General features: G+C 43.4%; 1 protein-coding gene across 3 annotated transcripts in view; it reads left to right on the top strand.

The window, feature by feature from the left end:
- TPH2 (tryptophan hydroxylase 2) overlaps positions 1-27624 on the top strand; it is a 72622-nt gene that overhangs the window by 1590 nt on the left and 43408 nt on the right. For all 3 annotated transcript variants that reach the window (XM_074942037.1, XM_074942039.1, XM_074942038.1), the window contains exons 2-7: positions 3488-3640; positions 5295-5478; positions 5576-5676; positions 13547-13614; positions 23501-23697; positions 27027-27162. In XM_074942037.1, coding sequence (XP_074798138.1) covers positions 3488-3640; positions 5295-5478; positions 5576-5676; positions 13547-13614; positions 23501-23697; positions 27027-27162 — 839 coding nt within the window. The remainder of the gene's footprint in view (positions 1-3487; positions 3641-5294; positions 5479-5575; positions 5677-13546; positions 13615-23500; positions 23698-27026; positions 27163-27624) is intronic.

Genomic DNA, 27624 nt, shown 5'->3' with positions numbered 1-27624 from the left:
ACAAATGGCATCTGTATATTTTTGTATAAAATGCTAATATAATTCATACATATTAATAATCTACTTTGACAAATAATAGTAAAACAGAGAGAGAGAGATGTGGAAAATATGGGGCCAGATCCTCAATTGATGTAAATCAGCATAGCTTTATTGGATTCACTGGAGTTATGCCATTTTACACCAGCTGTGGATTTGACCCATTGTCTTTATAGTAAAGATGAAATATCCCTATTTGTGTTACTATCATATATGCATATTTAAGTGTTTACTCATCTCTACCTGTTTTATTGGTGTTTATTGATATCACTGGGAAATCTTAGAATAAGGATCACTGGACTAAACGGGGTGAATCTGTTTTACTGCCTATATAAGATGTCTTAGTGTTTCTCTCTTCACTAGGATTCTGCTTTAACTCTATGATTTCTTGAATATTTGCACTTGCTCCTGATAATAATACATCATCGTCATTAGGAAAGACCATCTACAAGTCCATTATTTAATCACATACAGTAATAACCTGCATGGCTAATAAGGTTAATTCTCACAGTATCACAGTTTCTTCTGTTATTTCATAATGATTAGCTCATCTAGTTTTCACAGGCTGAATGGTGGCTTTTAGCAGACATTTCCGATATTATCCATTTGACACCATTACAAGAACTCAGGGGGCTCAATCTTGGGAGGTGCTGAGTACCATCATTTCCCACTGAAGTCAATTGGTGCTTAGCACCTTTCAGGATTGGGAAGTAAATTAATATGCCTCTCTGTACTTTCCTTCTAAAAATGGACACACACAGACAAGTCTAGATAGACTGCAAAATTAAAAATAGTATTTTTGTCAAAGCACATGTAGGCTGCATACTTGACATGTAAGTTATCTCCCAAATAATAATTGGAAAAAATGTTTAACTATAACAACAACAAAAAAAAGATTAAAAACAAACTTGTAAGGCCCCAATTCAGGAGCACATATTTCAAGTTAAGCATATACTTGAGTGCTTTCCTGAATCAGGGCCTAAAAGAAGCTTGCTAGCTAAAGACAATGGGGTGATCCATTTCATAAGTGCAAACTCATGCAGACCCTGTCTACACTTGACTTTTAACCATGTTAGAAAACTGTTTAAGTTTGGACTCAATCTAAACATAGTTCCAGCTGGATTGATTTCAGACAATCCTATCACCCAATATGGGGCCAAACATTGTTCAAAACTGTTTTTTTAAAAAGTTTGAGCATAAAATAGGGAACTAGGCCCACACATGGTTACTGAACCACTTGGCCCCTTCTACAAGTTCTAGATAAACTGGATTCAAACAAGTTTTGACTGGCCAAAAAAAATGTGTGAAAGCCTAGTTTACTGCTAAACTACATGCAGCACTGGTGCACCTACCTGCACTTGTTGCTGACACTGAGGGTATGTCTTCATTACCCCCCGGATCGGCAGGCAGCAATCAATCCAGCGGGGATCGATCTATCGCGTCTAGTCTAGACGCGATAAATCGACCCCCGAGCGCTCTCCCATCGACTCCTGTACTCCAGCGCCACGAGAGGCACAGGCAGAGTCGACGGGGGAGTGGCAGCAGTTGACTCACCGCGGTGAAGACACCACAGTAAGTCGATCTAAGTACGCCGACTTCAGCTACGTTATTCACGTAGTTGAAGTTGCATAACTTAGATCGATTTTCCCCCCCCCCCCCCGCCCCAGTGTAGACCAGGGCTCAGACAGTCTTCACTAGAAAAATTAAATTGGTTAAAGCCTCTAGGATGCCTGTGTCCACACAGACAAAACACCCCAGATGATTTACAAATACTCGAATAAATGGTTAGAACAGGCTAAAGGTTTTAACTGGTTTTGTAACTAGTTAAAGTTTAACCGGTTCAGCTTGTACTGCTTTAGTGCCGTTGTGGATTCAGAAAAGCTGAAACACGTCACTTGTCGTCTCTCTACCTTCCCACCATGTATGGTGGCTGTGTGAAATATTCCAGAATGCCTAGCTTCTGGGAACTGACCGGGGAATTGCAGGCTATTTACCCAGAGGACATTGTAATTTAAATAGTTTAGGACACTGCTAGTATGGACTAGCCTGGGGGTAAAACTTAAATCAGTTCAGTCTGGATGCACTGAACTGTCTGTACTGAAACTGTGTCAATTACAGATTAGTCCTTGTCAGCAATGGAGATTTGTTTTAGAAAGTATCTGATCCAATTTTTAAAGGATTTAGCCTAAAAGAAGTTTAAGATACTGTGCCTGGTCAATGAGGACTAGGCAAAACCTTATTAAATCTGCTTTTGAAAACTGTGTTTGGGACTCAGGGCAGCTCCTCAGTTGGAGTAAATTGTCACGGCTCCACTGAAGTCACTGGAGGATCTGATGGAAATAAGGAGGTGAACTGCCGCAGGGTTCCCACCTATTCTTAAAAATAGTTTTTTGGAATGATTTGAACATGGCTTTAAAGGTTCCAAACCTTGTTAGCTGCCCTCCTGTATTGTTGGCTCCCCTCTCCCCAAATTGCTGGTTCACTGTTTTTATCTCAAGAACAGAATTTACCAATGAACATTTACATTGGAAATGGACACGGTGGCCAAGATAGTCATGTTTTTTGGTTGCAAACATCTGAAACACTTTTAAAAGGGTCTAATGTTCATAAGTGCAGAATACATGCCCTCTGAAGATCTGTCTGCATTCACGTATCTCAAGCACAACACCCAGTGCTAGTCACTTTTGAGAATCTTGGCCATTATTACTAAAGCTCTTGATATATGTATGGACTACTTAGAGGCATCTCAAAAAAGACTTAAGCTGTGGATATTGCACTATTGGAAAATGTAGAAGGAAATTCAGCACAGAGAGAATCTTACAGGTGTGGGAAGCTCAACAGTGTAAAAATAAAAAAGGAAATGCTCCTTTGGGATAAATGGACTGTTCTCAGGGGGTCAGACTTAGTTGGCTGAAACAAATTTTAAAAAGGTTCAGTTAATTCAGATTTCTTCTATGATAGATAGAGCCTAAACACCTCTCCCTTTTTAATTTGTATAATCAGTGGAAAGCTTTTAGTTCATTAGGAGCAATGAAAAGTAGGTGGCAACGTTAAATCTAGTCCAATGGGGAATATGAAGTTTCTGCTTGCGGATTTTATGGACAATTCAAATAATTTCAAAATTCTGGGCCAGATCATCAGCTGGTGTCAGTCGGCATAGTCCATTGCAGTCAGAGCTCCGACAATTTAGCCGGGTGAGGAATTGTTCCATCCAATCTTTGTTTATTACCTGTAGTAACATTGCTTTATTTGTGTCATATTTCTGTATTGGTCTCTTCCGTCTCTGACATTTGTCTGTTACCTTTTCTGATTTTGAATATGCTGCTTATCTTTTTTGGATCACTTTCATTCGGGTGTTTTCTGACAAAAGCTGTCTGTGTGAAAGGAATGTTTGATATTTTTCAGAAATGTGCATTGGAAACTACTGTATTTTGTATCTACTTTCTTGTAGCCAAACCGAGCCAGTTCTGGTAAAAATGATGAGAAGAAAGGGAATAAAGAAAACAGCAAAAGTGAATCAGTTTCTGAAAGCGGAAAGACTGCTGTAGTGTTTTCCTTGAAAAATGAAGTTGGTGGATTAGTGAAAGCGCTCAGACTCTTCCAGGTAAATATTACAAATCATTATAATTAATGGAAAGGTTGGGGACATTTGGGTCAATTGTCAGCTGGTGTAAACTGGTGTAGCTCCGCTGAAGTCAAAGAAGCATGTGACATAACACTTTCAATCTGATTGCTAACTGAGCACGTAACCAATCCAGCAAAGTATTTAAAGCATGTGTTTGACTTTGGGCACATACGTAGTCCCCGTTAAATGAATGGACTGCTCATGTGCTTAAAGTTCTAGCTGTGAAAGGCCCTGATCCAGCAAAGCACTGAAGCTTGAGCTTAAGTTTTAAGCACAAGAATCATCTCATTGACTCTAATGTTGGTGTTGGCTCCAGTGGGACTATTCATTTGCTTAAAGCATGTGCTTAAGTGTGGTGTTGGATCAGGGTCTTCGGCAGTAGAATGGGAATTATAACATGTTAATACACATTAAGGCCTGATACAGTTGATTGCAGATGGGCAGACTGCTAGCACAGCAGGCCATCCAGGCGCTATCAGTTACAGGAGTGAGGCTGTAGTGTGCCAGTAGGCATAGTGCCAGGGGGAATGTCACTAACGCAACTAGGTATGCGTTCAGTACCAGAATACATGAACTGAAATATCTTATTGAGTTTACAACAAGTGATCAGGGTGGAAACTTCTTTTATTGTGAACATAAGTATTAGATGCAAATGTATTAACCAAGGGTGAAACATACCCCTATACAGGAAGCCAGAGGAAAAACTGCATACCATTTAAGCCCCTGAAGGTGCATAGGCACTGGCAGAAACTTGTGCTTGGCCCTTTGCCCTGGGGTGAATTTTACCCAGAATGAAAATACATACAGTGTAGGGGCCAAGTGTAGACAGCGGTATAAATCTCTTCAGATTTGGCATTCTTTACTGGGTGGGGAGGAAGGTAGTAAAAAGTAATGGATTGGTTGACAGGTTTGTGCCTCATGCATGCAAAAGTAGAAATCATTATGAATGTTTTGCAGTCTCCTCTTGACACCCGTTCGCAGATCAGCAGTGGTGTGGTGGGAGAGTTCTACCAGGGGAAGGCCATTTTGACATCCATATTCACTGAGGGTTGTAAATCTTACCAGGGTCGTTATTCTAGACAATCAGTTGGTCTGGACTTGCATTTTGTTACTCTTATTCCAGGGTGATTCCTAATTAGTACAAGGAAGATAGATGAGAAATGAAATATAATTATCATCACAAAATAAATGTTCTCTTAGCTTGTCGAGAGAGAGATTGAATAAATGCAGCTTCTTGTACCCATGGTGTTCTTAGTTGGAAAAACTAAAATATACTGAAATTAACACTGACAATGCACTGCATATTTTATATCTACCTTTGATATCAATGTAGCATTGTATTATCATTTTTAAAACAACTAACATAATATCCTTTGTAAAAGAAGGTCTTGGTAAATCACATTTAAATCCCCTGTGGATATTATAGTTATCATAGTCATCTAATGAAAAAGAGCAATTTTTACCTTAAGCGAGCAGATTTTTTTCTTTAATACACTACAAATCACTGGTTATGCATTTAGTAGTAGGCTGAGTATTTTTAATGTAAACTTCTATAACAGAAATTCATGCTACCAATTTTGTTGTTCTAAATGAATTGTTTATATATAGAGTCCAATGTTTCATCTTCCCACAGGAGAAGCATGTGAGTATGGTTCACATTGAATCAAGAAAATCCAAGAGGAGGAATTCAGAGGTAGAAATTTTTGTGGAATGTGACTGCAGTAAGAAAGAATTTAATGAACTAATTCAGTTGCTAAAGTTTCAGACTAACATCGTAACTCTTAATCCACCAGAGAACATCTGGACTGATGAAGACGGTAAAGCTGCTTTATTTAGAAATTAGTAAACATTTCATTTAGAAACCACACCAGTCTTACCCTCTAATATTTTCAATTCCCACTCTATCTTCCACAGAACTTGATTGTGTCCCTTGGTTCCCCAGGAAGATTGCTGAATTAGACAAATGCTCGCAGAGAGTTCTAATGTATGGCTCTGAGCTGGATGCAGATCACCCAGTAAGTGTGAAATAAATTCATTATCTTATTTGGATTTTAAGTCCTAGTTGCAGGGCAATTTGTTATCCACAACAGAATTTAAAAATAATTTTGTAGATAGTTATTCATATTGTTTAACCAGTCGAGTTATAAGCACCATGGCAAAGATTTTCAAAATTGATTAGCAATTTTTGGGGGCCTCCATTTTTTTGGCACCGTAAAGGGGCCTGATTTTCAGCAGGTGAGTGACCAGCACTTTACGAAAATCAGGTCCCTTTAGAGGGTGTCATTCAATGAATTCATTCAGTTTCTCAAGTTGGGAGACTCAAAAACTGAGGCACTCCAAAATCATGTTTGATCCCCATTTATACACTGCATTCATATTTTTAAAATAGATGGCGGATAGAAGCTTTGATATTCTAAACAGTTTGGGTTATTGTAAACCTAGGTTCTGCCACAAATCAAAAAATATGGACATTAAATAAAAATTCAGATCAATGTGGGTGTAGAAGAACAAAGCATTTGAAAGAATGCTCGCCCTCAAACTAGGGGATAGTTACAAGGTACAACAGCACAGTACACTCCAATCTCTGCATGAATACAGTGTATGGATAGGTTTCTTACTGTGCTTTCTGAAATCAGTGCCAGTGTATAAGTCCCTATTTCATACCCTGTGTAATGCCTAAATATTCCAAATCTAAAGCTAAGGAATATGAGCTCTTAGTAATTATTTTTTTTTCATTCAATCATGGTTTTCTTCAACATATGCCTAACCTAAGAGACCTTAAGAATGAACTATAATGATAGGCTGCTAGAAGAAACTCATCTGTTTATATCATCTGCATTGTCTCTGCTCTAATAGATGGGCAATCATCAAAGTGAATGGAAACAATCAAAAACTTTCCACAACTGTTTTTGTTGGCTTGCTTCTATTTTGGTTTTCAGAATGGGGAGGGGGCTATGGGGTTCTCAAACTGGGGGTCATCGGGAGGTTATTACACGGGGGGACACGAGCTGTCAGCCTCTACCCAAGCCCCGCTTTGCATCCAGCATTTATAATGGTGTTATATATATATTAAAAAGTGTTTTTAATTTATAGTGGGAGTTGCACTCAGAGGCTTGCTATGTAAAAGGGGTCACCAGTACAAAAGTTTGAGAACCACTGGGCTATATAGAGCATTTGAACTTAGTAACTGGGGGTGGGAGGGGATAAACATTCTGTAAGATATATCACTCATATATATTTGAAGCATTTACAGACTGGAAAAATTACTGTTTCACATGTTACTTACCTGTAGTCTGTTGTCATGTTATAGTCTTGTCGTGGATTCTCCTCTGTATTGAGGCTGCTTTGCTTTGTGCTTCTGGTGCAAAGTGGCCCTATACTGTAGGGAGGATCACCTCAGTGTGGGGGATCTTATAAGGGTATAGAGCCAGCCCATCAACTGCTGTGTCAGCCCCTCCCTATTACCTATGTTGGGAAAGAGGCCTAGGAATGGCCAGGCTTTACCACGGCTTTCTTGTGCCTTGCTGACCATTGGCTTCTGCATCAGACCCTAGGAACCCTTGACACCTGGTTTAATTTACGTTTGTGTAGCTCACAATAGCTGAAGGCTGCTGTATTGGATCATTACCCAAGGGGAGCACACCCTGAAATCCTGAGTCATTCTGTGCACTTCTTTATCATGGGCAAGGGTGAGAGTCTGCATCTTCAGAAACTCCCAAATCTGCAGATTACCTTCAGCCACTAACCTAGGCGCTGACTCAGTGGGTGCTCTGCACCCACTGGCAGCTCCCCGCCCCGCCCCCGCCTCCGCCCCCGCCCGTGGGCGCACCGCCACGTCCTGCTTCTCCCCCCTCCCTCCCAGCGCTTGCGCCAAGAAACAGCTGTTTCACACGGCAAGCGCGGGGAGGGAGGGGGGAGGAGGAGGAGGAGGAACGCAGCGCACTTGGGGAAGAGGTGGGGCTGGGGCGGGGATTTGGGGAGGTGTCCGATAGGGGCAGGGAGGGGGCGGGGCTGGGGGCGCAAGCACCCACCGCCACCAAGGAAAGTTGGCACCTGTGGCCACTAATAGTAACTCTGCTTCAAATAGAAGCATTTCAGCCTCACCTGGCCCATCACAATCATCAACTTAATATTGTTTTATATTTCGAGCTGGTGCCTACACTGAATACATTAGGCAGGTTTCTGCAGATCACTTTAGTTTTATACACAATGAAAAAGACATTTGCATGAAATAAAAGCAGAGTTTTTGTTACACTTTAGACAACTTGGATAGGCATAATTTACACCACATTTGTACCATACCTATACAGAACGCTAGGACTTAGAAATGGAACAAAACCTACTGTTGGACACCAATAGACTATTTCTGGTCTCTCCTCTGACCCCTCTGTGGAGTGTATAGGGGCTATACAGGAGTCATAATGGGCCATGAAGAACTACCCTGATGCAGGGGCAGCACAAGGCCACCGCGGGTATGTCTACACTGCAGTGTAAACCCAGAGTTTGAACTCAGGCTCAAGTCTAATTCCACTTCTGTCTGCACACAAATCGTGCTAACCCAGCGCTTGGACCTAGGGTCCCAGGACCACATGGGAGTGTAGGGTTTGAGCCTGAATCAAGTCAGGACCCAGGGTTCAAGCCTATTGCTTTGCAGTGTAGACCCTGGACTCACCCCACTGGACTCTTGCATGGGAGTCCACCAAAAGTATCCCACAATCCTGTGGACTGATTTTCTTTGTTCTCTGGGTAGTTAAGTTCAGAGGACAGTCAAGTTTTCCCACACTGCACCATGAACAAAGGGGTAAAACCGGCCATATTTTGGGAGAGCACTGCGAAGTCTTGACTATGGGTAGTGGGACTTGGACCTGCATAATGCAGTGTAGATACTGGAGCCCCAGATTGGGACCCAATATTCAACAATTCCTAACCTTGGGTTACAAATGAGTGCAGGTGCTCAAGCCCTAGGTTAACAAACCCAACAGGGGTGCGCTCAAGGGGGTGGGGGAAGTAGGGGCATGGGCCTCACCAATAATTGTTGGGGGCACAGAACTCCTCCAGCCCTGGGGCCGTGGTGGCAGAGAGAGCAAGCTCCTCCTGGCCCCGGGGCTGCAGGGAGGAGAGCAAGTTCCTGTCGGGTCGGAGGGAAGAGCAACTTCCTACTGGAGCCAGAGCCAAGGCAGGGGAGAGGGATGGAAGAGTGAGCTCCTGCCAGAGCTGGTGGGGAAAGGGAAACAGAACGTGCCACCCCAAAAGGGGTCAAAGTTAAATTTTTGCACATGCCCCTGAAACCCTGGATCTGCTAACTCAAATTCTACTAACCCTAGGCTTACACTGCCGTGTAGACCAGGGGTGGGGAGCCTTTTTTCTATCAAGGTCCTATCATGACCCACAGAAAAATCAGTCATGGGCCACACACAGCCCTGTGCAGGGGAGGGGGTGCTGAGACTCAGGGCTTCCCCAGGCTCCGGGGTAGGGCCAGAAGTGGGTTCAGGGTTTGGGAGGGGGCTCTGCAGAGGGGCAGGGGTTGGGGTGTGGGAGGAGTGAGGGCTCCAGCTATGTATGTGGGTGTGACGGGTTGGACTGCTCGGGATGTCACTTGGTGTGCTGGGACACCACGGAGGCAGCCTTTTCTGCAAGCCAGTGCCCCCTTTTACCTGGTCTTGCTGGGCTAGGCTCCCCAGCCTTTTCCAGCCAAACACACAGGCAGGGCCACAGCCAGCTGCACAGAGAAACAGAGCCACTCTGAGAAGGCTCAGTTTAAGAGGCTTTCCACAGCACCCAGATGTCCACCTGCCTTTGGAGTACAAACCCAAAATTATATGAAATTCGCCTCTTCCCTCAATGTTTGAGTGTATACACAACTTCTCTCCCCCCACCCCAGTTAGAAATCTCATGAACTGTTAAATTTATTTCTGGTTTACAATATATTAAGTACAACAAGTGTATTTTAAGTAGTTAAGGAGGGAGCAGACAGAACAAGGCAGATTACTAAGAAAATAAAACAGAGCACGCAAACTAAGCTTAAAACACTAAAGAAACTGGTTACATGTAAGTTCTCACCCTAAATGTGGTTCTAATAATCTTCTTCACAGGCCAGACACCCTTCCAGTCTGGGTCCAGTTCTTCCCCCCAGTTCAGTGTTAGTTGTTTCCAGCAGTCATCTTGGGTGGGATAGCAGGGGAGAGTTGATGACCTGGATTACCTCACTCCCACCCTTAAATGGGATTTGCATAAGGTGGGAGTCCTTTGTTTCCTAGTTTGACACCCCCCCCCCCCCCCAGCTTCTCATGGAAAAGTACAGAATTCAAGATGGGTTCCAGTATCAGGTGACTTGGTCACATGCCTCTGTAGGACCCCTGTAGCCATTCTTCACAGGCTGACCCACACATTCACAGGAAGACTAAGCTCTTTTACAGTCCATTGTCTCTTGCTGATGGCCCATCAGCACTGTCAGACTTTTTCATTGTTGTACCTGAAGTATTAGCAGGGGGCGTCACCCAAAGTAACATAGTTGAAATATACATACATAGTCAATATTCATAATTTCAGATACAGAAATGATACATGCGTACAAATAGGATAATCACATTCAGTAAATCATAACCTTTCCAATGATATCTCACATGAGCCATTTTGTATAAAGTATATCGTAGTTATGTCATATTCATATCATAAGCAGATTTTCATAAAGAATATGGAATGACACATCACAGTGGGCTCTGGGGTGGGGCTGGGGATGAGGGAGTTTGGGCGCAGGAGGGGGCTCTGGGCTGGGGCCAAGGGGTTTGGAATGTGAGAGCAGGCTCGGGACTGGGGCAAGGGGTTGGTGTGCGGGTTGGGGTGCAGGGTGCAGGCTCCGTGAGGAGGCTCAAAACTGGGGCAGGGGGTTGGGGTGCAGGAGGGGCTCTGGGCGGGAGTTGGGGTGTGGGAGGGGATTCTGACCTGGGTCGGGGGTTCAGGGTGCAGGCTCCAGCGGGGCAACGCTTACCTCAGGTGGCTTCCGGCAGTGCAGTGTGGCTAAGGCAGGCTCCCTGCCTGCCCTGGCTCAGCACTGCTCCCAGAAGCAGCTGGCATGTCCCTGCAGCTCCTAGGCAGAGGTGTTGCCAGGAAGCTCTGTGTGGTGCACTCTGTCTGCGCCCGCAGGTGCTAACCCTGCAGCTCCCATTAGCCATGGTTCCCTGATCGCACCTGTGCCTAGGGGACGCAGGGACATGCCAGCTGCTTGCAGGAGCTGTGCAGACCCAACCAGACTTTTAATGGCCTGGCAACCCTAGCTTCCCCTGCAGCGGGGTGAGCCAGTGCTTGCGGGTTGAGCCCCACAGGGGGACGCCAAGCCTTGGGGCTTCCGGCCCGTGGCACGGAGACTTGCTGCAGGTAGGATGAAATTAGGCAGAGGGCTGGATCTGGCTCACTGGCCATAGGTTCCCTGCCCCTGGTGTAGAAATATCCTCTGAGCTCTAGGACCAGTCCTGTTAACAGGAACAGAATTTCACTACATGTGACACAGTCTTGAGTCACAACAAACCAGTTATACTACCGTCCGTCCCTTTCTACCTGAGCCTACAAAATCATTTGCCTCTCTTAAGAGGAAAAAGGTATCCCCCTAACCATTGATCCAAAGTCTGCAACTTATTAACTCAGCACTTGCTTCATAAAGGTTTTAAACAGTCAAGGTGTAACTCCAATAAGGATCAACAACTTTATGCCTGTAAGAAACCTTTTCCATAATTTTCCATATAATTCACCGTTGTCACCCTGAACTATTCTTCTTCATTAGAGATTCACTTAAAACAATGTACAGCAGCCAACAAAAGTATAGGGGGAGGGAAGGGGAATAACTATGGTTTTTGGAAGCTGCGACCAAAATAGTGAAGAAATAGGGTTCATGAATTGTAGATGTAGGCTAGACGAGTCATGCTAGTGGAACTAAGGCGAAATGTGTCCTCCAAACATCTGAGTGATGTTGCAAGGCCTCTGCTGCCTTGGACTGTGGCTTGAGAGTAGGAAGCTTGAATGCTTTCACAATCCCTTTTGTTTTCTCTCCTACATCCCGCAGCAGTACATGCGTGTACTCACACACATGTGCGTGCATGTACTTTATAGTGGCTGCTTCCTGCCACTCTTAGTGCACTAGCTGCGGCTGAGAGCCCCATGATAGTTACAAATTCAAAATGTTCTGGAAGCTTAGGCAAGCAAACAATATTCATTTTAATATGTAATTATATGCATCTAGGAACAAAGAATATAGGCCATACTTGCAGTAGGGGAGGTGGGGGGGGGGACGGACTCTATCCCTGGAAGCAGTGACTCTGAAAAAGGTTTGGGGATCATGATAGGTAATCAGCTGAACGTGAGCTCCCAGTGTGACGCTGTGGCCAAAAGAGCTGATGTGATCCTGGGATGCATAAGTAGGGGAATCTTGAGTAGGAGTAGAGAGGTTATTTTACCTCTGTATTTGGAACTGATGCAACTACTGCTGGAATACTGTGTCCAGTTTTGGTGTCCACAGTTCAAGAAGGATGTTGATAAATTGGAGAGGGTTCAGAGAAGAGCCATGAGATTGATCTAAAGGATTTAAAAGCATGCTTTATAGTGATAGACTCAAAGAGCTCAATCCATTTAGTTTAACAAAGAGGAGGTGTGACCTGAGTACAGTCAATAACTACCTTCATGGGAACAAATGTTCAATAATGGGCTCTTCAGTCTGGCAGAAAAAGTTTTATAACACCATCCAATGACTGGAAGTTGAAGCTAGACAAATTCAGACTAGAAATAAGGCGTAAATTTTTTTAGTGAGGATAATTAACCATTGGAACAATTTACCAAGGGTCATGTGGGATTCTCTATCACTGACCATTTTTAAATCAAGATTGGAGGTTTTTCTAAAAGCTCTGCTATAAAAATTGTTTTAGGGAAGTTCTCTAGTCTGTGCTATACAGGAGGTCAGACTAGATGATCACAAATAGTTCCTCTGGCTATGAAATCTATGAATCGAAGCTGTGTGGATCAACAGCCATTTTTCTATCATTTTTGTGTTTTTGTCCATGCATAGTGACAGAGGAGAGTGGTATTTTTTTTCTGGTTACACTACTGCCCAGTTGAGTGGGGTGAGTGCAAATATACTTTTTGGGCTGCTATGCTTGTTTGAAATTAAATTTAAACCCACTTCAATCTTGCCTTTGAAGTTGACACTTACTACTTAGCCTGAAAAGTGAAGTGTGTCTGAGTGTTTTGTGTATAAAGAAGAAATGTTGCATGGGGTTTAGAATAACAGAAAGTAGTCTAGCCCACAGGTGTTTACGTTACACATACCTCCCTCTGCGGCTGATCCTCAAAGAAAATAAGTCCGTTACAGCCACAGTTATAGGACTTTAGCGCAAGCTGCAGCAGCTCATGCTTTAGCTCTGGAGGTTTTTGGTTCAGTCCCCAGCGTGATAGCCAAGATGGTGGCCATCACAGTAGCATCTTCAAAACACGCTCTTCATGAATTCTGAGGCACTTCAGCTTCCAAGCCATGAAAGAAGTGTGGTGCATGAGCCAAGAACACAGATTTTTGCCTGCTTGGGAGACTCCAGTCAGGTCATGGAGGTGTTTGGGTGGGCTGAAGTTGAGTCATAACCAGTTTTCCCATACTTAATATTTTTGGCTGTGTGATGGCAGTAGTGCATAGCACCTCTCCTGGAAATGTTCCTTTTGGAGGAAGTGTGACACTAGCTTATTTTTCTCTTATTTTATTATTATTATATATCTTATTAAAATAGATGCTGTTAATCAGAAAGCAATATAATTAAATGCAAAGTAAACACTTTAATGATTAATTTTAAAATTCTTACAGCTAATTTTCTTTCTCTTTGTTATAAATTAATCTCGTCTTCCTTTCTTAAGGGATTTAAGGACAATGTATATCGACAGAGAAGAAAGTATTTTGTGGATGTTGCCATGAGTTATAAATAGTAAGTACTGGTATATTTCTTTTCTGTGCTGCTAAGTTAGAAAAAATTCCACTCCACTTAATTCTGTTAGCATGAAGTTTTGGAAAAGAGAAGTGAGCCACTGATCTTTGACCAGTTTAGTATATGTTACAAATGACAAACCAAAAGCTTGAAATCATATAATTTTCAATATAACTATAAGCAAGTGAGGCGTTTAGAGGCTAAGTGCTACATTGTCACCATTTATGTTCCTGGCTAGGTTAATGTAAGGAGCTATTTTACAAATGTTTGCGTATCCTATAATGAAATGAATCCCCATGTGCCATGGACACAGACGCCTCCTGTAATTGGCCTAGAACCCTGGTCTTTTCACTCCAGAACATAGGCCTCTAGCACTTGAGCCAAAGAAGAGTTCCCCCACTACAAATGGAATCCCTTTTCTCTCTCCAGAACAGCCACTAGAGGGCAGCATCATACAAAGTGTTTGCATGATTAGAGCGGATTGGGAATTTTCTAAGTGTTTTCTCATCAGAAAATGCTAAATTGTCCAAAATGAAATGTTTCATGGAAACATTTAGATTTCTATGAACTTCTGCCACAGGCAGACGTAGGCTGCATGGCAGGAAGTTTGGACGCCCCGAGGTCCCCAGCAGGAGGTTCCAGCTGGGACTCCCAGAGCTGCTACGAGCCTGGAAGTCCTGTTGTCCTTGACTCTGAAGCAGTTGGCATGGTGGGGCTGCCTCAGAGCTGCAGACTCTGGAAGCTTTCAGGGCTCAGAGGCAGGCAGGCTTAAAATGGGGCTCTCAGGCGTCCACATTCCCAGCCATGAAGCCAGGAGGTTGGCAACCCTGGAAGCTGTGGAGGCTTAACTGGAGCTGGGGCTCTCAGGGTTTATAGTAGGGATGGGGAACATCTGGCCTGTGGCAAGTCTCCACACCGTGGGCCGAAAGCTCTGAGCGTCCGCGCCCCTCCACCCCATGGGGCTGGAGCCGCAAGCACCTGCTCCTGCTGCGGGGGGAAGCCCCGAGCCTCCATGCCCCGCCCCCCCCAATGGGACTGTGTGTGGCCTCTGACTGATTGATTTTTTTTTTCTCTGTGGGTCAATGGCCCCTGATAGAAAAAAGGTTCCCCACCCCTGGTTTATAGACTCCCTGCTCCACAGTGGGGAATTCATGTCAACCTAGGGGTTGCCCTGGGCTGTTCTCTGAGGAGTTGGTGGCAATGCAAGGAATCCTGAGTCAGGACAACTGGCTGCTCTGTTTTTGTTTCGCAAAAATCAAATGAAAAGGCTTTGATTTTTCTGAAATGAAATATTTTTAGAATTTCCTCTCCTCTGGGAATTTGGAATTTCTAGTTTTCGTTCTGATTCAGAATGCAAACTTTTTTGAAATGTCAGAATGTCCTGTGGAAGGGAAATCACAAGTTTTAACCTCCTGTATGCACAATGTACTTGCCTAATTAGACAAACTTCATACCTTTTACCTGAGATTCATAAGAGTTCAAACTGTACAACCGTCAGAATTACAAAATAAATCACACTCATGTCTGCAGAGCTGGGAGTAGAATGCTGATTCTAGACCTAGGGATACTTAGTTCCTAAAACACTAGCTAGCACTTTAGCTAAAGGAGATCTCTGTTAGCTGGCAATAGGAGTAGCTGGTAGCAGGAGGTGCTGCAGAGCTGGCACATGCAGTCCTTGGGCAATGGGCGAGGGAAAGAGAAATAAAAGCCTTACATTGCACCTCTGACCAATTAATAAGTGCCAGCCAGTCTGATGTATGGGGAAGAATGAGGCCTCAAAGGCAGGTAGAGGAAAGCAGAGGGATGTGTGTATTGGGAGTTGGGTGATAGTTATGTGCCAGCCCCAGAGAGAGAGAGAGAAAAAAAGAGAACCAACTTATACGGCCAGAACATAAAGCAAAAGTGGGGAAATGGTCAGTTACAAATTAATTTGAAAAGACAGGATGAGGTATGAGGCAGCTGATTGGGAAAATAACTTCTAGAACAGAATAGGAGTATGTGAGATTTATTGAAGAGGCAGCAGGAATCCCACTGGAGGTTAGTATTAAATCTCTGAGTTTCTTATCAGAACTGTGAAAGGGCAAAGCAAATAATATAATCCACAGAAGTAAGGAAAAACATTAAAATCTATGGTACGAAGAAGGGAAATAAGCCATTTCAAAACTTATATTAACAGGAACCTGAAAGCGACAGAGGAACAAGCAAGCCTAAACATGCTGAGATTTCTGTGTCTGCAGAGGAACATGATACACACTCACTGGAGGGTCTATGTCACTACCTAGGATTAAAACAAGCTGTTAGAAGTGTTACCCTGTTTGCACATACACAGCTGAGAGAACATTCCTGAGGTACAGGAGATAGAATCATAAAATGTTTGCGAGGAAAAAGGCCTAGATCGTTGATTCCAGCCATAGCTAATACATAGATAGGAGCATTAGAAATATCTTAAGTCCTGCACTGCAAGATGATTTATTTAGTCCTCCAAGACAGGATGCTTCAACAATTAGCCATGTGACAGTTCTACAGGTAATGCATTTGTTTGCTTGCAGTGTGGGAGACAGCCAAATTCAAAGCTAATATAGTAAGACATAAGAACGGCCCTACTGGGTCAGATCAAAGGTCCATCTAGCCCAGTATCCTGTCTTCCGACCATAGCAGTGCCAGGTACCCCAGAGGGAATGAACACAACAGGTAATCATCAAGTGATCCATCCTTTGTCTCATTCCCAGCTTCTGGCAAACAGAGGGTAGGGACACCATTCCTGCCCATTCTGGCTAATAGCCATTGATGGACCTATCCTCCATGAATATATCTAGTTCTTTTCTGAACCCTGTTACGGTCTTGGCCTTCACAATATTCTCTGGCAAGGAGTTCCACAGGTTGACTGTGTGTTGTGTGAAGAAATATTTCCTTTTATTTGTTTTAAACCTGCTGCCTATTAATTTCATTGGGTGACCCCTAGTTCTTGTGGTATGGGGAGTAGTAAACAACACTTCCTTATCTACTTTCTCTACACCAGGCATGATCTTATAGACCTCAATCATATCTCCCCTTAGCCGTCTCTTTTCCAAGCTGAAAAGTCCCAGTTTTATTAATCTCTCCTCATATGGAAGCCGTTCCATACCCCTAATAATTTTTGTTGCCCTTTTCTGAACCTTTTCCAATTCCAATATATCTTTTTTTGAGATGGGGCGACCACATCTGCACACAGTATTCAAGACATGGGCGTACCACAGATTTATATAGAGGCAATATGATATTTTCTGTCCTATTATCTATCCCTTTCTTAATTATTCCCAGCATTCTGTTAGCTTTTTTGACTGCCGCTGCACATTGAGTGGATGTTTTCAGTGAACTATCCACAATGACTCCGAGATCTTTCTTGAGTGGTAACAGCTAATTTAGACCCCATCATTTTATATGTATAGTTGGGATTATGCTTTCCAATGTGCATTACTTTGCATTTATCAACATTAAATTTCATCTGCCATTTTGTTGCCCAGTCACCCAGTTTTGAGAGATCCTTTTGTAGCTCTTTGCAGTCTGCCTGGGTCTTAACTGTCTTAAGTAGTTTTGTATCATCTGCAGATTTTGCCACTTCACTGTTTACCCCCTTTTCCAGATCATTTATGAATATGTTGAATAGGACTGGTCCCAGAACAGATCCCTGGGGGACACCATTATTTACCTCTCTCCATTCTGAAAACTGATCATTTATACCTACCCTTTGTTTCCTATCTTTTAACCAGTTACCAATCCATGAGAGAACCTTCCCTCTTATCCCGTGGCAGCTTACTTTGCGTAAGAGCCTTTGGTGAGGGACCTTGTCAAAGGCTTTATGAAAATCTAAGTACACTATATCCACTAGATCCCATTGGTCCACATGCTCGTTGACCCCCTCAAAGAATTCTAGTAGATTGGTGAGGCATGATTTCCCTTTACTAAAACCATCTTGACTCTTCCTCAACAAATTATGTTCATCTATACGTCTGACAATATTGTTCTTTATTATAGTTTCGACCAGTTTGCCTGGTACTGAAGTCAGGCTTACAGGCCTGTAATTGCCGGGATCATCTCCGGAGCCCTTTTTAAAAATTGGCGTCACATTAGCTGTCCTCCAGTCATCTGGTACAGAAGCTGATTGAAATGATAGGTTACAGACTACAGTTAGTAGTTCTGCAATTTCACATTTGAGTTCCTTCAGAACTCTTGGGTGAATACCATCTGGTCCTGGTGACTTATTGCTGTTTAATTAATCAATTTGTTCCAAAACCACCTCTAATGATACCTCAATCTGGGACAGTTCCTCAGATCTGTCACTTAAAAAGAATGGCTCAGGTTTGGGAATCTTCCTCACATCCTCAGCCGTAAAGACCAATGCAAAGAATTCATTTAGTTTCTCCGCAATGGCCTTATCGTCCTTGAGTGCTCCTTTAGCACCTCGATTGTCCAGTGGCCCCGCTGGTTGTTTAGCAGGCTTCCTGCTTCTGATGTACTTAAAAAAAAATTGCTGTTACTTTTTGAGACTTTGGCTAATTGTTCCTCAAATTCTTTTTTGGCCTTCCTAATTGTATTTTTACACTTCATTTGCCAGTGTTTATGCTCCTTTCTATTTTCTTCACTAGGATTTAACTTACACTTTTTAAAGGATGCCTTTTTGCTTCTCACTGCTTTTTTTTACTTTGTTGTTTAGCCACAGTAGCTCTTTTTTGGTTCTCTTACTATGTTTTTTAATTTGGGGTATACATTTAAGTTGCGCCTCTATTATGGTGACCTATAAGACCTATTTTACCCCTCTATAAAATACAGAAAATGATGGATCTGACTTAGCAGGTGCATGCAAACATCAATTACAGTAGTTTAGTACAAAGTTTTCTCAGGTTGAAGTCAAGTAGTCAGGGCAAAGAATACTTTGAGCCTGCTCAAAGTTACTTCAGTGCAAATTACAGTGAAGTCGATGGAATTATACCAATATACACCCAGTGCACATAAGTTGGGCCCTTTTATAATCCTCCTGTAGTTGATGATAACCAGTGGAATCCTGGTTGTTGTTTTTTTACAAAAGTTCCCTAGGGCCAGATTCTGTTCCCATTGCTCACAAAGAAAGGTTCTCATACAAAAAGGCCCAAGCCTGCTTCTGTTGAAGTCAATGGGAGTCTACTATTAACTTCAGTCAGGATTTAGCCCACAGTTTTATATATATGCCTCATTCAGTTTTGTTCCAGATCAGTTAAAAATGTAGCATATTCCTTTACACTTCTCTCTTGCTTCCTCATATTTTGGTGGAGTTTCCTCTCCCCATTCTCTGGTATTGGAAGCTAATGAGACCATTTTAGGCCTAATCTTAAGCAGTCCTTTTGGGGAATTTCCTGGGGTGCCAGATATTTGGCTCATGCTTTTTCTGTATCAGGTATGTTACTCTGCAAATATTTTATTGCTATCTGGACAGTTGGGTAAGTGAGATATTTCATAACTTGTTCCCCACCAACATGAAAAACTCATCAATAAATAAAATGCCTTTGAGCTGTTAAGATCAAGTGACCATGGTCTGATTAATATTTAAATCACGAGCTAATATCTTCTGTACTGATTCACAAATTGCAATTTGTGGTATGATTGGTGCTGGCTAGTTGCATGGTGCTGGCTCTCTCCCTTGTTTCCAGATGCTAAGTCATATTAAAAGAAGATAAAAATCCATTAGCTATTTTCTTAGTGTTACTTTTTCATGTCATTATTGTCACAAAATTGTTGGGTTTTTGAGTGGTTTTTTTTGGAGGGGGTGTGTGTGTATGTGGGTCTCCAAATGCAGAGTAACTGGTACGTGCAATCCTTAATGGGGTGTGGCTGGGTGACAAGACCATCTCGTAATTATTAATTATGGGACAGTCTGATCTCCTGTGTACATCAGCTGTTTTGAGAATGGTCCTTGACTTTGTGTGCAGGCTCAATAGTAAATTAAGGATGGTTTTTTCAAAAGGGCCCTAGTGTAGTCAGGTGCCCAGCCCTCTTTTGACTTTCTACCCCTCATTCGTCTCCACACTGCTAATAGTATTTCAGATGTACCTCCAAGGGCTTGGCTACACTTGCGAGTTAGAGCACATTAAAGCAGACCCGGGCGCCCTAGCTCACTACCCGTCCACATTGGCAAGGCACATAGAGCACTCTGACTTCACGGCTTGGTACTCCACCTCAGTGAGAAGATTAACGCTTGCTGCATCTTGGCTGAAATGCCCAGGTGTCAGTGTGAACGAGGTGTTGCATTACTGTACTCTGATCAGCCTCCGGAAACGTCCCATAATCCCCTTAAGTCAAGTGGCCACTCTTGTCATTGTTTTTGAATTGCTGCAGGAATGCAGATATGCCCTTTGAAAGCACCGTTTCTGACAGCCGGCTGCTTATCTGCTCCGGGACAAAGCAAACATTAGTGTGGAATGCCATGTGAGAGAGAGAGAGAGAGAGAGAGGCGGGGAGGGGCATTGGAGGGGGGTCTGCTGCTGTCTGAACTTACAAGACAGCATGCTGACATGCTCTCAGCCCCCTGCATACACACAACACACTCCCTGTCACACTCCACCCCATTTGAAAAGCATGTTGCAGTCACTTGCATGCTGGGATAGCTGCCCACAATGCACCGCTGCAAGTGCCGCAAATGTGGCCACACCAGTGTACTTGAAGCTGTCAGTGTGGACAGACTGCAGCGCTTTCCCTATTGCGCTCTCTGAAGGCTGGTTTAACTCAAAGCGCTTTTACATCTGCAAGTGTAGCCATGTAGTTAAGTGCTAACTCTTTTTGCTCATTCGTTAGTCTCATTGACTTCAAATAAGTGAAGAGTGAATTAGCACTTCAGGATTTGGCTTGGTAATAGGAAAACTAAAGTTAGCCAAACTCTCCCTGTTGCTGTCTAAGTTTTCCGTTCTTGTCATATGCTGTTTTGTTCTCTGCTTTTCTTATTCTGGAGATTGCAGAGTACCCTTATTAGTCTTGCTAACACTACTCTGATTGATGTAGTGAATTTCTCTGGAGTTAATGGTATCTGTTCCTTCACATACAAATACAACAGTTACATACTTTTAATTTTGTCTTGCCAAATCAAGCCTATATTTTGAATTCATTACCATCCCCAGGAGTTAGTAATTTTTCTGCGCTACCTACAAATACCTGCTGTGTTGTAATTTTCTTGTCACACATGCTTCCAAGTCAAACGAATTTCAATCACATTCTAATTTTATTTGTAAGAGGCCTAAGTCCTAGCACATAGGGGAAGGCACATATTAATTTCTTTTTCTTTTCAACTTTATGCATCCCTTTTTAGATTTGTCATTTTTCTTGTTTGTATCTACTTTGATTATTTAAACAAAAAAAAAAAGAGTAGAAAAAACCAACTTGACAGAGGGAAAAAAAAACCTTTTAAAACAGCCTGTAAAAAGTTATGATGTTTTTCTATAAAGCTAATAACTATACAGTGGGGGAGGAGGGAGGGCATTTGTATCTTGTGATTAGTTACAGAGTACATTTTCTTTTTCCTGCTTACACTCTCTTGTTCACTGTTGCCTACTCGTGTTTTTTACATAGATACGAACCTACCAAATGCTCCAGGTTGGTCTGACCTAGCCATCTGGGTGGGGTACATTTGTACTGCGGCTGGGAGATGTAATTCCCAGCTTGGGTAGACATACACACGCGACCTCCGCCCAAGCTAGTCTGTTTACAAATAGCAGTGTGACTGTGGTGGCCCAGGCAGTGGCATAGGCTAACCCCGCCCAAGTACAATCCCATCCGAGATCCTATGTGTTTATTTGGGTGGCTAGCCAGGAAAAACCCCTCATCTTTTAACTTAGAGATGGATAAAATCTTGGTCACCCTTAGTCGTCAGTTGGAGGAAAGCCAGGGCCGGCTCTGGGCACCAGCAAAACGAGCAGGTGCTTGGGGTGGCAGAGTTCTAGGGGCGGCGTTCCGGCACCGGCCATGTCACCCCTAGAAAGGTGCCCCCGCCGCCCCAGCTCGCCTCCGCCTGCTCCCCTGAGCGCGCCACCACTGCTCTGCTTCTCCCCCCGCCAGGCTTGCCCCGCGCGAAACAGCAAGCCTGGGAGGGAGCGAGGGAGGAGAAGCGGGGAGGCGGTGGTGGTGGAGCGGAGGTGAGCTGGGGCGGGGAGCTGTTTCTCTACCCCTCCTTACTCCCCCCCCCCCGCTCACCTCTGCTCTGCCTGCTCCCCTGAACGCGCTGCCCCTCCCTCGCCTGGGAGGGAGGGGGGAAAAGCGGAGCGGCAGCATGTTCAGGGGAGCAGGCGGAGCGGAGGTGAGCTAGGGCTGGGGGTTGCGGGGGGGGAGCTGCAGGAAGCAAAGTGGGGGGGAATGTGGCACGCCTGGGGGAGGAGGCAGGGCTGGGGATTTGGGGAAGGGGCAGAGCCGGGGGCGGCCAAAATTTTTTTTGCTTGGGGCGGCAAGAATCCTAGAGCCGGCCCTGAGTAAAGCCTCCACTGTAACTAAGGGTAGTAAAAGTTCAGCAACATATCATTCAGGTTTGGGGCTACCCTGTTCATTGCACAGATTGCAAATTCATCATGCACCATCGCCACTTTCCTTGTGGTGCAAGCAGCTCGTGGGCCTCCGAGCCTGTGGACAGAGATGCTGAGTGGAAGATGGCAGTGAGATGGAATTATTTGTAGATGTGGCATGTATAGACGTGAGAGAGCAGGCTCAACTCAGAACTGGCTTCACTGATCCTCCAGCTGAGGAAATTGGTGTCATGATGAGATGGAAAGAGGGAGGAACAGGTAGAACAAACTCACATAGACAGGATGCACCTTCTGATAGGGAATTTAAAGGTGAATGAATGTTAAGCCAGGGCCTAATGAATTAGTTGGGACGACAAATAAATTACAAAACACCCAAGTTTAAAATGCCCCAATTTCTTAGCTTTTTTGCACCTCTTCAGTGACACAAAGCCGATATGAAGCCAGCTTACATGGCCAGATGAGGCTTCCCTTTTTGCAGGGAATTTTCTAGTGATGTTGCTGGATCTGTGCCAACCTCTATCTCATGCTTCCCCAGCATAGAGTGTGGCTGCAGAAAAAGGGACATGGCTAGAGCATTGTGCTCTGGTGATCCTTGGCTGATAGAACAGCCCCATAGGTCCATTGCAGCTGACACAACTTGGAGCAGCTGTTATGCTCTTCAGGATCAGACTGGCAGCCTGAGGATGGGTGGGGCATTAAGGTGGCTTACAGGCATTTTAGTGGTGCCCTCCATCCTAAATTGAGCTGGATGCCAGACAGCTAATTCTGAAGGTGTGGTCTAATACGATACGGACAAATTGACACAGCTTCTTTAAGGAGATGTGTGCCTCTCCAATCTATTAAAATTCTTTGGGCACCTCAACAAAAGAGTTTATAAAGGAGAATTGGTAGATTTAATTGTTTGGACTTTAAGTGAGCACTTGGCAAATTCCTCACAAGGGGCCACTACGGAAAGTAGTCTAGGGTGACAGATACAATTTCTGTCATGGATCAGAAATTGCTTGAGAGGGAGAAAACAAAGGAACTGAATCATGATATTCATGCAGCCAGTATGAAAGGATAAGTGGCCTCACGTTCAGAAATACATGGTTTATGTGGTGCAAGGAGTCCTTCCTGATACCACAATGTATTTATTATTAATATAGAACAAAAGCAATGTCAGGAAACATCCCAATAATATTTGTATTTGTTTTAACAGAAGGTTTGATTTCAGGTTTTTATTATTTAGATAGGACCATTAATGCACACAGTTATTTACTGATGTAGAAATAAAAGATACATGGAAGTGACGTTCCTGCTCCGAAGAATTTACTGTCTAAAATCAGTCTAGCAACTGTTATGTGTTTAAGAATATTTCTCCTTCTTTTTAGTGGTCAACCCATTCCCAGGGTGGAGTACACAGCTGAAGAAATTAAAACTTGGGGGACAGTATTCAGGGAACTCACAAAACTCTATCCCACTCATGCTTGTCGTGAATATTTAAAAAACTTCCCTTTGCTGACCAAGTACTGTGGTTATAGAGAGGATAATGTACCCCAACTGGAAGATGTTTCTATTTTTCTTAAAGGTAAGGTTCATGTTTGATTTTTGAATAGCCATGATGTCATGGAAAAATGTTGTCTTCTCTTAGGACCTGATCCAAATTTCATTGATGTCCGTGGATTTTAAATCAGGTCATTAGTCAACACGCACGCACTCATTGCAATGTTTTCCACAGGAGAGAAATTGTTGGAGTGAGTGATAGTTGTTTTAATAGGAATGTAGGAGGTTCAGAAAGGTGGCTAGGTAGCACACCTAAATGAGTTTGCACGCTACACATCATATAAAATTATACTGGAGGTAGAGGAAGGTCTTGTGGTGTGACACGGGTGGTGAGCATAGATAGCTGTGCTGTTATGAACACACTGAAGGAACGCTGCTTCTCATGTAGCTCCTCCTAGTGGGGAGGAAGAATGAAATGTTGAGATAGTAGAATTTAAAGATGACTTCAGGCATCCTCGTTCATTACAATATCTGTATCTATGCCAAGGGTTGCAGATGGTGGGAATGCATTTATCCAGATGTGTTCGAATATTCCCAAATGAACTTTGCGGGATTCCAGTACAATTTTGAAGTTCTGGTTTTGGAGTGACAGACCCATTTTATATACACGTATCAAGGTCCCAGCGCTGCAATGAGCTCCACGTGAACAGGGCCCCATAAAGGTGCAGAGGTTCTCCTTCAGGGAATTTCCTTGAATGATCAAGGCCTAAATGATTATTTGCTTTTGAAAAAGCCCTTCTTCCCCATCTCTGATGAAAACATGCCTTGTATGAAAGGAGAAGATGCAGATGTTGAGCCCTCTAGTGGCTTGCCCTCAAGGTTCAGAGCAGTCTGTCAGTTCTAATTCTTTCATTGTCCATTCCCCTCAAAGCCCTGGTCTACACTAGGACTTTAGGTCGAATTTAGCAGCGTTAAATGGATGTAAAACTGCACCCGTCCACACGATGAAGCCCTTTATTTCGACTTAAAGGGCTCTTAAAATCGATTTCCTTACTCCACCCCTGACAAGTGGATTAGCGCTTGAATCGGCCTTGCCGGGGCGAATTTGGGGTACTGTGGACACAATTCGACAGTATTGGCCTCCGGGAGCTATCCCAGAGTGCTCCACTGTGACTGCTCTGGACAGCACTCTCAACTCAGATGCACGATTGTCTGCCGTTGCTCTGACGCAGGGAGGGGTGACTGACGACATGGCTTACAGGGTTGGCTTACAGGGAGTTAAAATCAACAAAGGGGGTGGCTTTACATCAAGGAGTATTTCAGGCAGGACTTCCGGAGGGTTCCAATAAGAAACGGTGCACCTAAGTTATTGTTCTTACTGGAACAAGCAGGTTGGTCTGGCCTCTGATTGATACATGGCTAGATTTACCTCACTGCACCTTCTCTGTGAGTGACTGCAGTGTGACCTAGAGGAACGAGTCCCCTAGACGGGGGGCAGGGTTGGTTTGCAAATGAGTACAAAACAAATCTGGTCTATTTCTTGTTTTGATACACTCCATCTATCTTTTACATCTTTGGCTGGCAGCAGACGGTGCAGAAGGACTGCATGCCATCCACATCTCATGGCTGCTCGGCAGAAGATGGTACAAGAGGACTGCTAGCAATCCGTATCGCCTGCCTGCTCACCATAAGATGGTTCAATAGGACTGACTGCAGGACTAAAGAGAATGACCTGATCAAGTCACTCCAAATTTAGTCCCTGTGCCCATGTCTGCCCAGGCGCTCCTGACTGACCTCACACAGGCGACCAGGAGCACCTCGGACATGACGATGACAGCTACCAGTCCTACTGTACCGTCTGCTGCCACAAGGCAAGGGGTTGCTGCTGCTGTGTAGCAATGCAGTACCATGTCTGCCAGCACCCAGGAGACATATGGTGACAGTGAGCTGAGTGGGCTCCATGCTTGCCGTGGTATGGCATCTGCACGGGTAACTCAGGAAAAAAGGCGCAAAACGATTGTCTGCCCTTTCTTTCACGGAGGGAGGGAGGGAACGGGGGCCTGACGACATGTACCCAGAACCACCCACGACAATATTTTAGCCTCATCAGGCATTGGGATCTCAACCCAGAATTCCAATGGGCAGCGGAGACTGCGGGAACTGTGGGATAGCTACCCACAGTGCAACACTCGGGAAGTCAACTCTAGCCTCGGTAGTGTGGAAGCACTCCGCCGAGTTAATGCACTTAATGCACTTAGAGCATTTTCTGTGGGGACACACACACTCGAATATATAAAACCGATTTCTAAAAAACTGACTTCTATAAATTCGACCTAATTTCGTAGTGTAGACATACCCAAAGATATCTTGAGAACTTCAAGGGCAGGAACATGCTGCTGTCTCTTGCAGCAATCCTGGGAGCTCAAGTGTATAATATCCTACAAATGTTTATAAAACAAAAATCTTTTGTGCTATAAGTGCCATACAAAAAAAGGTAAGGAAGAGTGGTGTCCTAAATGTATATGGAAGAATTTTAACTTAAAATAAATACACTGTTTGGTATGAAAGAATAACTGTACCCATTTCCTTCTTCCCTGCTACATGCTTACCTCTTGTTTATGGTCGCCAGCATTCAGCAACAATTGGCTCATTGCTTTTTGAGTTTGGTCATATCTTCCTAAGTCACTAATATATTGTTCTCTTGGTCTGAGGGAATGGTGAATCATGATTCTTTTTTTCTTAATGAGAAGCTAAAAACAGCAACAGAGCTACAGAAATACACTTTCAGACCAGTCAAAGCAGCCACAATTTTTGTGGAAACTGAACTTGGAATATTTTCCTGTAAACACCTTGAAAACAGCCACTAATGAGTAGAGAGAGAACTTGGGAAAGAACTGGCCTGTTCAAAGTCACTGTGAGTTTGAAATAACTCCCCTGTAGGACTAATCTGACAAAGGAATGCATTATTAAATGTAAAAATGAGCATCTGATATATTCATGTCACCATATGTTTAAATAATTTATAAGATAGTACTTTAAATGTACGCTTATTTTTTTTATATAGTTTAATTTCAGTAAAGGTGATTTACATCATATTTCACAGAATTCAGGTTCTGTGTTGGAAACTTTTATATTGTTCTTGTTTGGTGCCATACATAAAAACAGACATTTCATGATGTTATTACTCACTATAGACTTGACTTCTTTTCTAGTAAAAGTTCTTAAGCCATGAATTACTTCAAGCTGTTTTAATTAAGGGTATTTTAGCAGTGCAAGGTGGGTGCAAATAGTATAGCATTTTTGGCCAAGGTTTTCAGTGCCTTGTTTCGGACAGAATAAATAACTACAAATCCTTGCTTGCTCTCAGGTGTTGATGTATCCAGTTTGGTCTTTTCACTGTCTCTTCCACTTTAGAAAGGTCTGGCTTCACGGTGAGACCAGTTGCTGGATATCTGTCTCCTCGAGATTTTTTAGCAGGATTAGCCTATAGAGTTTTTCACTGCACTCAATATGTACGGCATGGCTCTGACCCTCTCTACACGCCAGAACCGTAAGTATACCTTGTCCTATTCATTTGTTATTAAAATCAACTATGACTATAACTTAATTTTCTAAATTTTTATGTTGATTCAGCCCTTTCGACAATCCACTTCTTTTGCTAGACTCCAGTGGAGAACCTTTGCACAAAGCATGAAATCTTTTCTCTGGTGGAGTCAATGGCAGAACTCTTACTGACATAAGGGGAGTGAGAATTTCACCCAAAGTTGGTTTTTTTTTTTAACGTGGGCTTTGCGGTAGGTCTGAGGATTTGGCATCTGTTGTTTGTAGGGCTGGTTGAATTTTTTCCTGTCTCAGCTGTTTTTGATGGAAAATTTGGGTTTTCAACTAAATAACTTTTTTCGTCAAAGTGTATGCAGAAAATGTGAGGCTTTATTGGTCTACAAACCAGATGCATGAAAACCAATTTCCACCCCACCTCCCCCCAGTGTTTGGCCAAAAACTGAAATCTTTT

Source organism: Natator depressus, chromosome 1 (assembly GCF_965152275.1).
Source record: "Natator depressus isolate rNatDep1 chromosome 1, rNatDep2.hap1, whole genome shotgun sequence".
NCBI classification, from domain to species: Eukaryota; Metazoa; Chordata; order Testudines; family Cheloniidae; genus Natator; species Natator depressus.
This window is presented reverse-complemented; position numbering and strand designations above follow the sequence as displayed.